The sequence below is a fragment of the Lactuca virosa genome, chromosome 4 (assembly GCF_052849685.1).
Source record: "Lactuca virosa cultivar CGN04683 chromosome 4, Lactuca_virosa_CGN04683_v6, whole genome shotgun sequence".
Lineage (NCBI taxonomy): Eukaryota > Viridiplantae > Streptophyta > Magnoliopsida > Asterales > Asteraceae > Lactuca > Lactuca virosa.
The window spans coordinates 285,682,241-285,694,517 of record NC_136429.1 but is presented as its reverse complement, the minus strand read 5'-3'; the positions used below and the strand labels follow the sequence as shown (position 1 = coordinate 285,694,517).

The window sequence follows — 12,277 nt, the reverse complement described above, 5'->3', positions numbered from 1 at the left end:
TCTTCCCAAAATGTTAATTACTTTCACAACTCAAACCCCTAATATGCATCTATACAAGTATCCAAAGTAAGGAAGTATACAATGGATATATATGTGTAACTAATCATGCTAAGAATCATCTGATAATAGTAATCTCACAAGCACCTATACATGTCTACAATACATCTATAGGAATCAGCTAAGCTTAATGAATAGAAAAATACACAAGAAAGTTAAGAAATTGTTGTTTTATTACATAAGAAATGGTACATTGATGTCACATCTATTTTGAACCAATATCAAATAAATTGACATCTTTAATTACTTACAGACTGGTCTTTAAAAATTATTCTATAAATCTAAACAAAATACCAACTATATATGCTTTCATATTTACATCAAATCAAGATCAGTGTGTGTGTTGTGTACACTTCTTTGCTTACACTAAAAGTTTTCTTATACCAAAAAATCAGATAACAATTGAGGTTCTTCACCAAACCTATATTGGTCTGACATATCTGTATGCCTATGTGTTGGAGACCTGCTGACTTCTATCTCACTGAAAAAGTCAGGATTTTGACTTAAATCTTGACCCAATTCCAATTCTTTCTCTTTATCTTCTGAAGATGATGAGTTATTGTTTGCTCCTTTGAGTGCATGTTCTTGTGATGATGTGCAATTGCCGAATTCTTCTTTATATATATCTTCAATCATGGGTTTCCAGAGGCGTACACGTGCATTGATGAACCAATTTGCAATCTAATAAAAAAAAATTGGGAACTTGGTATTAATTTGTACCCCAACACCATACCAAATTTGAATTTAAGAGTAACAACTTAAGAATTAAGAAAGAATAAATTCTAGACATTAAAAATCTTTATTTACCTGGCTTCGAGTGAGTCCAGTTTGTTTTGCTAGCATGATTTTCTCCGAATCTTTTGGGTAACTGGAAAATATAATTAACATTAGAATAAAAAGAATCAAGCCAAGAAAAAAATTGAGAAATTGTACGACTAATTAGAAAACAGAATAGGTTGTACTGTGTTTTGACATGCATTGGACTGTGGGACTGGAACTGATGTCAATAAGACAAAAAATGTAACTTTTGTCTCGCTCAAAAAGATGGGGCTCAGACTCGCTCTCGATCTCTCATCTGTATAAAAAGATGTGAATGTCTGTCATCCTCATCAGCAAAAATAGCCCTAGAAAGCTTGTCCAGTCTCGTCCAGTCCTATCCTATATAACTAACAGACACAGCCTACGGCTGTGTCTGTTACACAGGACTGGACTAGACTGGACCGGACTGAACAAGCTTTCTAGGGCTATTTTTAATGATGTGGATGACAAAGGCATTCACATCTTTTGTACAGATGAGATATCGAGAGCGAGTCTATACCCCCACCTTTTTGAGGGAGACAAAAGTTACAATTTTTGTCTTATTGACATCAGTTCCAGTCTCACAGTCCAATGCATGCCAAACACTGTACAACCTGTTCTGTCGTGCGTAACAAAAAATGTTCTGTCCTGCGTAACAAAAAAGGTGGAATAAAAGGACATACGGGTTAAGAAAATGCTCAAACAGCCAAGCGCGAAGAATGGAGACAGATCCTTCCGGAAGCCCTCTTTGTGGCCTCCAAGAATGACGTGTCACACCAAGCTGATGAAGTGTTCTCTGTTGCCTGAGTTGCTTTTCCACGTTCCTTAAACGTGGCAACACTCTGTCCACCGAATCATCTTGTTCCCCTAACCGCTGACGTGTCACTTGAATTTGTGCATTAATGGCATCACGTAAGCACCGAAAATGGCAAGAAATTGTTCGATGTGCAAGTGTTGTGTATGTCCTTGCAGCCCCACACCCAGACACCACATCCAATGTTGCTTCAACAATTTGCAATTGTTGGCAATATTCTCTGTATTTCCTATCCACCTATACTCAAAATGAAAGATTTATTAAAAAAATACATTCAAGGGTAAAAAGGTAAAAAGGGTATTCTTGAAAGATTAAAGTAGTTACCTCGTCTAAGAAAGAAAACAATCTCGTGACCTTGTTTTGAAGATCTTGTTTCTCAGAAGCCGAAAGTTCACCGGAGGAAGTAGTAGTGGATTCGTGAGGGGTAAATTTGGAATTTTTTTTATCGTCTACACGAAGGGTATGTAGATTGCTAAGTTTGTTAATCTTTAGCTGTCTTAAAGCTTCACGAAGATTTGCTACTTCTTCAAGCAATTCCTGTGATGGTTTTAGATATTTTGAATCCAAGATTCTTCCACTTACAAGTCCATATGAAACATCATATGTATCAGAAACAGAACATTGACCGTTTTTTCCAACCAAGTCAAAGGACAAATAGTCAACATTTTCTACTTTGTGGCTTTGAGAACCATGAGAGCCATGATCATGAGGATCTTGAAGATGGGTGTTCAAGTAATTGTATTGAAATGAAGGTAAATCCATGGAGGAAGAAGGGATTTGCATTCCTAGGCTGAGTGATAATTCTTGATATTGTAAGTTTCTTTCATCATCTGAAGTGTTATGATCTTTGACTTGTGAAAGGATTTGAGGATTTGGTTGCATGTTTCCAGATAAAAGTTGTAAGAAAGAGTTGTCAGAGGATGTTTGGTTTTGATACATCATATCAACAGGTGGACATGGTGATTCTTGATATGAATCGTATGAACTTTGAAACACATCTCTTTGATGATTGTTTGAAGTAGGATAATAAGTAGCCATCTTGATTCCTTTAAGACCCGATCACTATCAAAAAGATCTTCAAAAATGATTACTTTAGAAGGTGATATGATGCCTGATATATCAAGAAACACACCACAAAAAATTAAAAAAGAAAAACAGATTCTATGGTGAGAATTGAGAAATATTAGTAAACAAAGTATTGTAAGACCTAATTAATGGCATAACTGAAAGCACATGGTGTGATTTGTTATGCAGATTCCATTAGTAAAAGGAAATCCCAAAAAGGGGATTACAGATTACTTTCCAATTTTCCATACATATAAAGAGTTTTTGTTTTCTTCTCAGAATTTCATAGAGACATAAAATCAAACACTTACTGTGCATCAAAAAAGTACATGAGCAGTGAGAGGGAGAAAGGGGAGATGTATGAAGGAGTGATCTAGAGGAAAGATGAAGACAGAACCAAAGCGAGTGAAGGAAAATCTTCCTAAAAGGGAGACAAAAATTGGATATGAACAAGGAGAAAATATGAGAATCGATAATTCCCCACAATAGAGTATTCGATTAAAGTAATCAAAGAAAACAAACACACACAACTAACCCTCCTTATCATTGAACAATGACCTCCGCTCAAGATTAAACAAAGCAATAATTGGAGGACAAGCAAACAAAAACAAGATTATACATTTATAAAAATATATAAATAATTAATCAAAAGCTCCGTAGTTGCGCAAACACCCAATTCATTAAACTAATCAAAGAAACACCAGCAAAAGAAACAAACTAACCCGTGGTTATCACGTGCGGACAAATTTCAAGATTTTGAATGATTCGGATGAGATTAGGGTGAAGAATAAGAAGAAGAAGGTCCAAATTGAAATGGGGTTTGCTTGAATTGAGGTGTTTGTTTAGTAGCTAAAGACAATTGCTTGAAAAATGGATATTGTGAAGCTAACCACCAGTTGGTGGACCTAAACTGCATATACTTTCGTCTTCTCCGTTTTCCTGTTGTTGGGATATTGAATTAAAAATGGTTGATTTTTGAAGTCAATGATACACACACGTCTCCAACGTGTATTACGTTTCTTTTTCATTATTATACCGCGAATCTTATATTCATCTTGGCGGCAACCAACGCCACTTATTCTTCCGAACGATTTTCAGTCGTTCGATTTACTTTTATAATTTATATTACCACGTTAATTAAAAAAAACATGACAACTTTTTTTATACTATTTTGAAATAGATTTTAATATTTTATTTCAAATTTAGGTGGTGTATATTTTATTTTATTTTTTTCGATTTCATTCTTTTTTTTTCAACTTTTTCGGCTGCAATTTTTCTTTCTAAAGATGTTAAAATGTGAAATATATTGTTATTTTATAACGCAAAATTTCAAGATTGAAAAATAATAATAAACATGTTATCTTATATCAATTTGGGATTTTTTAATATGTGCATTATATATATATATATATATATATATATATATATATATATATATATATATATATAAAAAAGAAACATTAATTGAAATAATAATTATAAAAATATTACCATAGTTAAATATGATAAATATTAATTATAAATAATATTCTTATGTATTTTACATTTAACTATGATAATATTATACATAATTAATGTTTATCATATTTAATTATGGTAATATTTTTTATAATTACTACTTCAATTAATGATTTTTATATGTACCTTAAGATATATATTAGAAAATCCCTATAAAATTAACTAGATATTTGATTGATTATCAGATAAAACATTGACTTATTCAAAGTCTTGACTTCCATCCTCTTGTTTTTTTTTTACATAACTCCTTCATTATGCTGTTTAAGATTTGTCTTCTTTAATGTGAATCTGAATAATACAAGGTTCATCAAATTCAACTTTTATAAGAAAGAAATCAATAATTAATTTCTTGAATTTGCTCAAGATGAAATATATTTAAAAGAAACAAGGTCAGATTTACTGTTCGAATTCCTTTGATTGCCTTTGAATCTCCCTTTTGTTTTATGTTTTTTGTTTTTTTTTTGTTTTATCCTACTTCATGTTTGATGCCAAACCAACAACAATACCCTCTCTTTTTTTTTTCCATATAGTTGGTGTTTTCCAATGCTTCCAAAATGTGTTCCTTGCTTCTTCCAGTACCAACTGTATTTCATTATTTATATATGTACATATCAAGACCCAAAGATTTGTTGATGTGTTGAAGGTACTTATATTGAGAAGTACATAATCATAAGAGGATATCTTTTGAGTATGCTTCTTTTCTTTTGCGTGTTTCTTAGGATCGATCATTATTGTAAAAAGAGAAAAATATTTAAGAGAAGTGGGGCATTTGAAACATTATTGATGTACTTTTCTCTCTCTCTCTCTCTCTCTCTCTCTCTCTATATATATATATATATATATATATATATATATATATATATATAGAGAGAGAGAGAGAGTATATATATATATATATATATATATATATATATATATATATATATATATATATATATATATATATATATAGAGAGAGAGTATATATATATATATATATATATATATATATATATATATAGAGAGAGAGAGAGAGAGATAGAGAGAGAGCTAGGTTAAAATGTGGATTGACATCTATTATGTGGACGTGTGGACAGTGCTATTCTGTGAGGATGATAAAGAAAATATGTTGTTTGATAATATTAAATATGTTTAATCTTACATAACTATTGTCATTATCACGTATTTTCACTAATTAAATCGTCTATAAGGTTATTATAGACTTTTTGTTTTATTATTCTCATTCTGTCAGAATGTTTATGGAGTCGTATTCTGTAAAAATGAAAATGAGTAAAAAACGATCTGTGAGAACAAAAATAAATAAAAATGAGTGAGAATACATGAAAATGACGATAGTTGAACGTATTCACATTAGCAAACAATTTATTCTCTTGAAAATTCTCATAGAACAGCGTTGTCCACACGTCCGCACAATAGTCGTTCATCCACATTATAACCTAGCTCTCTCTCTCTCTCTCTCTCTATATATATATATATATATATATATATATATATATATATATATATATATATATATATATATATATAGTCGTTTTGTTTGATATATTTATTCTAATGTTCTTAAACTTCAACCCCTACCTTGATTTACTTTGAAGATTTTCAAAATTTTACAATTATCTTCTTCTTACATCATATCTTTTTGCCGAAAACCTACTAGACTATATATATTATAGTTGAAAATGAAAATTATGTAAGAGAAAGATAAATGTGAACTTTATAGAAATCAAGGAATTAAATCAAGTTAGAAGTTGAATTATAATAACATTGGACAATTACAATGTATATATGATACAAAACGATATAGTATGATAAGTTTTGGTACCTAAGCTTATATACACAACAAGAATTGGGAGTATTAGGGACGTCGCTTTTTGCGACGACAAGAGCAATAGCGGCGACACCAGAGTAGACGCGCTTGGTGTCGCCGCTAAAACATCATTGTCGTCGCTAATAGGTGCGTCGCTAAAGATAATCACCGGAGATCCGTCGGATTCACGCTACTTTCAATCCAGACCCTTGGTTCGGCAAATAATCCAACGGATAGGGTTTGTTCCTGTGATAAGAAATAGAGACGACGCTTTTAGCGGCGACATGTCGCCGCTAAAGGTGTCGATCCGTTGACCAACCTTGGACCAAATTCTGGCCCTACGATTCTTACCCAATCCAACGGTTGGTAATCGCCAGAAAGGGGGCGTTCGGTTCCCTCCAGTTTGTCACCGCTAATATTGCCTTGTCGCCGCTATTAGTTTCGCCCCTTTTGTCCCTTTTTGTCTTCACATACTCCATTTCTCCCGTTGTTTGATACGTACGCACTCCCACGACGATCTGCAACTTCTCCGGCGACTCTCACTGCTCTCTACCGCTGATTGGGCTCCAAACTCGACTCCTACCGCCGATTGGCCTCCAAAGCCGAGTCCCACCGCCGGTATAACCTCCACAGCCGACTGCCGCCTCCATTTCCGACTGGACCTTCGATTTCGTGTTCATATCTCCTGCGAGGTTTGTTTTCAGGACCCATTTCTCTTTCCATTCTTCTGTTAACACACATAAACACCACCGATTCCTATTTCAAGTGATTTGTTTGTTTTTTTTTTCAGTCACCTTCACCAACGACTGCAGCTTCACCACCGAGTCTAGCTTCGTTTTTCCGGGCAAGAACATGTTAGTTTGATCTGTTTCACTTCTTAATATGGATTGTATTCATGTGGATATGTTAATCATGGAAACTGTGACATTGATTTTGACTGTGAAATTGATGGAAACTGTGAAATTAATTATTTTGATTTGTTTCACTTGTTTGAATGTATGTTTCACTTGTTTGAATGTATATGTAAAATTGATTGAAACTGTTAACTTTGTTTGAATGTATATGTAAAATTGATTGAAACTATTAACTGTGAAATTGATTGAAAATGTTAATCATAGAAGAATTTGGGATCTACCGATGAATGATGTTGACCATGATCCCATTGAAAATGTCCACAATGATTCAACCGATGTCGTTCTTAGTAATGCTTCTTCTAATTTCACTCTCTCAATTGACTTTAGCCAATACTTTCAAAATTCTCAATCGGTTGAAGATGATATTGAAGTTGACCCACCGACGAGTATCATCAATAATGTGTCTGATTGCGAGACTGATTATGATGAGGAAGATGATTATGATAGTGATGTGTCGGCAGACACTGAAGTGTCTGGGGGCGAGAATGATTAAAAAATCTTTACATTTAATTAGTAAAATAAGGTTTGTATTTGTTGTAATCATATCATATATATATATATATATATATATATATATATATATATATATATATATAGAGAGAGAGAGAGAGAGAGAGAGTCAAGATCAAATAAGAAGGAAATTTTTGGTAGGAAGGTAAGAAGTTTTTTTTCTACATATTTTTTTCGCGAACAAACAAAATGAATCATTAGATGATTCATTTGTAGTGATTCACAAGAAAAAATTCTCAAAAAAACATCTCGATGATTCATTTATACAATGATTTTGTTGTTAGTCACTAAAATTGTCATAAAAGTGATTTTTTTCTTAATTTACTTAAAAATGAATCATAAAGATGTTTTTTTGGGAATTTTTTCTTGTGAATCATCTTACAAATGAATTATCTAGTGATTCATTTATTTTGTTCGTCAAAAAAATATATAGAAAAAAAACTTCTTACCTTCCTACAAAAAATTTTCTTCTTACCGGATCTATATATATATATATATATATATATATATATATATATATATATATATATATATTCATATTGTGTTATAATTTTTCAGGATGTCATTTTTTTGGATTGCATTGCTCCATTTCATGGCTGCTGTGATGGGTCATGGAGGCGACGGTGGTGACGAGCCACCACATCCATTCGGTGGAGGTTTTGGTGATCACCAAAACGATGGTAATTAAGATTTATTCTAATTCATTGTATTTCATATTGTATGTATATAAAAAATTATTCTGACTAATATTTTTTTATGCAGTGGTGCCTCCGAAACGAAGAGGCATGGCGGTAAATAAAAAAATGTACAAACTATTTAAAGTTAATGGTGAACGGCCTCTTAAGATAGTATTCGACATAAATACTAACATGCCGATTGGGGAGGTGTACGAATGTTTCATTCGGGAGGTTTGGAGCTATATGTGGCGGTTGATAAAGACACATGGACAGAGATTTCTGAAGCCGAAAGGGTTGGAATGTTGCAGTATCTTTCGGTAAATTATTTATAAAGTTATATATTTAATATTTTTTAATTTTGATTTATTTTTAATTTCTCTATTTTTTTTGTAGAGATGGTTTGATTTTGACGCGATTACAAATCATCCCATGGCTTCAACTTATTGGGCGCCACTGAACAATCGGATATGTGCGCGGTATAGAGGCCGCAAAAATATTGCAAAAAACCGTTTTATTGATTTTGCAGGGGATATGGAGGCAGAAAGGGCTCGAGCCCCTATGGGTATGGATCAGCAGCGTTGGAATGCTGCTATTGATCATTTCTTAACAGAAAAACATCAAAAACGATCCGTTGGAAATAAAGAATGCCGAAAGAAGCAAGTAGTGAAGAATCGTGGAGGGACGTGCAGCTACGGTAGTGCTTGTTTCAAGAAAGTAAGTTACAATAATGTTTATTCAGTTATAACATATTTTTTAATGTTTATTCAAATATAACATATTTTGTAATGTTAAACAGAATTTGAATAGACTTGAAGTATTTCATCGTGCGCATGTAAATAAAAAAGGGGAATTTGTTGATCCGTTGGTTGAAGAGCAATATGTAAGTTATTATTACTTAAAAATGAAGTAGATTGTTGATTTTTTTTTTGTGTTAGTTTTAACGTATATTAACAATCTTTGTGAAATACAGAATGCCTTAGTTGCTGAGGTTGCTCTACAGACTCATCACATAGCCGACTCTGGTGGTGATCCAGACACCATTGATTGGATCGCAATATTTGAGAAGGTGTTGGGTACACGAAGGGGGCATGTGAGAGGCATTGGGCCTAAAGCTTTTTCAGCTGCGGGTACAAGTGCTCCATCTCAATGGCAGTCACAGTCACAAGCACCGCAACCAACACAGGTACTTGTTGTAGGATGTTTGTTGAATTGTTCATGACTTAATGTGTTCATGACTTAATGTGTTTGTGACTTAATTGTAAGATGTTGATGTGAATGCTTTTCTTCAAAACCCGGCATTTGTGACGGCCATTGGACACATTATTCGCTCGTTTAAAAACCAAGTCAACGAAGAAAACAACGATGGGGAGGACGATGGGGAAGACGAAGACAACTAGTATTTCTTGTTTTATGATATGGAGGATGTTATTTTGGATTTTGAAAATAGTTTATGTATGATATATATTAGATGTTTGTTTGAGATTTATTAGATATTTTATAAATATGGTATGTTTTATGTTTTTATATAATGTGGTATGTATTTATTTAGGTATTTTTATCAAAACTGCATTTTATAATATATATATATATTAATATTATGAAAAATATGTTTTTTCTCAAAAAAAAAAAAATTAAAAAAACCATTAGCAGCGACGCCTTTAGGGACGACTAAGATCAATTGCGACGACCCAGACATCCGGGGAGGTTTGCCGGAAAAACTCCGGCCGGTTGCCGGAATATTAATAGAGACGACTTTATTTGCAACGACAGTCGTGTATTAGGGACGACATGTATTAGAGACGACATTATTAGAGACGACAAGCGGCTATTAGCTACGAACCAATTGCGGCGACGCTTTAGCGACGACATGTCGTCGCTAATACCGTTAGCGACGACACGCGTGATCAATTGCGACGACTTTTGTCGCCGCTAAAGGTTAGTTTTTTTGTAGTGATACCCTTAAAGGTATATTCACTTTTCTCATATATATATATATATATATATATATATATATATATATATATTAATTTCAGACCATGTTAATTTTATAAGACATAGAGACGCGATCTTAACCACTCATCTTTCAGATCAAAAAATAATATATATATATATATATATATATATATATATATATATATATATATATATATATATTCTAAAACGCAAAATAAATGGAAAAATCCAAAAAAAAAATATTTTCGTCATCTAATTTACCCAAAACAAAATAAAAGAAATAAAAAAATCACTTGTTTATAAAATATATGTGAAATGTTCTAATACAATATTACACCGTAAATATTCAAATAAAATTTTTAAAATTTTTAAATATTCTAATATTCTATTTAAATTGTTAGATATGATAAAATATTATAATATTCTAGTATAGTTGTTAGAATTATTAGAATATTTTAATATTCTATTAAAATTATTTAAATATTTATAGTCTAATATTTAATAAAATATTTGAATATTTTAACAATTTTGTTTTAATAATTTAGATTAGTTAAAATATTTGAATATTTTAACAATTTTGTTTTAATAATTTGTATTACCACTTTAAAATAAACATGACAATTTTTTTATACTATTTTGAAATAGAGTTTAATATTTTATTTCAAATTTAGGTGGTGTATATTTTATTTTATTTTTTTCGATTTCATTCTATTTTTCAATTTTTTCGGCTTCCGTTTTTCTTTTTAAAAACGTTAAATTTAAATATACCGTTATTATATATTATATATTAAATCCAAGGGACCTTATGAATAGTAATCTTTTTAGCTTTAGGTTTTTGCCACAAATGTTTGATGAATTTGACATTTTTAGTCCTCGAAGTGAAAACTTTTACATTTTTAAGTTTTGATTAAGTTTTTGTGTCTTTAGATTTTTGCCACAAATCTTTAGTGATTTTGACACTTCGTCCTTGCAGTCAAATCTTTTATATTTTGATGTATTTGCCACAAATTTTTAGTGACTTTGACACTTTTCAACCTTGCAGTCAAAACATTTACATTTTGACATAAAAACACAAAAAACCTCCTTTAGACTTTTGTCATCATATTTTTCCAACTTTGACAACTTTCACATTATAGCCACAACAATTTTCGTTTTTTTCCATCAATGTTCTTTCTTTTGGTTCTACATTTTTGACATCTAATTTTAGGGGTTGTCGGTTTTCTCCCTTAATTGTGACGATTTACACTTTCGCCACATCTTTTAAAGTTTGCCGATATTTAACTTTTATGACATAGTCCAAAAGCAGCGGAGCCGCGTGTCCTTTTCTAGTATATATTAAATCCAAAGGAGCTTAGGAATAGTACATTTTTAGGCTTTAGGTTTTTGCCACAAAAGTTTACTGAATTTGACACTTTTAGTCCCTAAAGTCAAAATTTTTACATTTTTGCCTTTTAATTAAGTTTTTGTGCCTTACGGTTTTTGCCATAAATCTTTAATGACTTTGACACTTTTAGTCCTTGCAGTCAAAGGTTTTACATTTTGGTGTTTTTGCCACAAATCTTTAATGAATTTGACACTTTTCGTCATTGTAGTCAAAACTTTTACATTTTGACATAAAAAACACATAAAACTTCCTTTAAAATTTTGCCACCATATTTTCCCAACTTTGATAACTTTAACATTATTGCCACAACATTTTTGGATTTTCTCCACCAATATCCCTTCTTTTCGTTGTACACTTTTGACATCTAATTTTAGGGGTTGTCGACTTTCTTCCCTATTTATGATGATTTACAATTTCAGCACATATTTTTTAAAGTTGGCCGATTTTTTCCATATTAACCCAAAAGCGGCGTAGCCGCGAGTTCTTTACTAGTTTTATATAAAAACACATAGTTTCAAGATTGAAAAAAAAAAAGAAAAAAAAATCTTATATTACATAATATTAATTAACCAACTATCTAATTATATACCGGGTAAGCAAGCGACCTCTTTAAAGTCTTGATTTCCTCCTTTGTTTTTTATTTTACATAACTCCTTAATTCCGTTCTTTAAGATATTTTTATTTAATGTGAATTTGAATTACATCCAATTTTTTTAAGAAAGAAATCAATAATTTCTTGAATTTGCTCAAGATGAAAATGCAATGATATATTTAAAAGAT

At 31.6% G+C, this 12,277-nt stretch overlaps 1 protein-coding gene across 2 annotated transcripts; it reads right to left on the bottom strand.

Moving 5' to 3' along the window:
- Nucleotides 1-212: 212 nt before the first annotated feature.
- Nucleotides 213-3,706, bottom strand: LOC145108356 (BEL1-like homeodomain protein 11). Of its 2 annotated transcripts, none has more exons than XM_079045378.1 (5): nucleotides 3,457-3,706; nucleotides 1,994-2,780; nucleotides 1,539-1,906; nucleotides 865-925; nucleotides 213-738 (listed from the first exon to the last, which is right to left on the bottom strand). In XM_079045378.1, the coding sequence occupies exons 2-5, from the start codon at nucleotides 2,705-2,707 to the stop codon at nucleotides 436-438; spliced, it is 1,446 nt and encodes a 481-aa protein (XP_078901504.1). In that variant the 5' UTR covers nucleotides 2,708-2,780; nucleotides 3,457-3,706; the 3' UTR covers nucleotides 213-435. The 2 variants fall into 2 exon arrangements, with proteins under 2 accessions (XP_078901504.1, XP_078901503.1); XM_079045377.1 differs by lacking the exon at nucleotides 3,457-3,706 and adding an exon at nucleotides 3,046-3,245.
- Nucleotides 3,707-12,277: the final 8,571 nt, after the last annotated feature.

Coding starts and splice junctions, on each gene's coding strand:
- LOC145108356 (XM_079045378.1), bottom strand. CDS start 2,707: ATGGCTACTTATTATCCTACTTCAAACAATCATCAAAGAGATGTGTTT. Junction 1,907..1,993: donor TGTTTTCTTTCTTAGACGAG/GTAACTACTTTA, acceptor TTTTGAGTATAG/GTGGATAGGAAATACAGAGA. Junction 926..1,538: donor TTTGAGCATTTTCTTAACCC/GTATGTCCTTTT, acceptor TATATTTTCCAG/TTACCCAAAAGATTCGGAGA.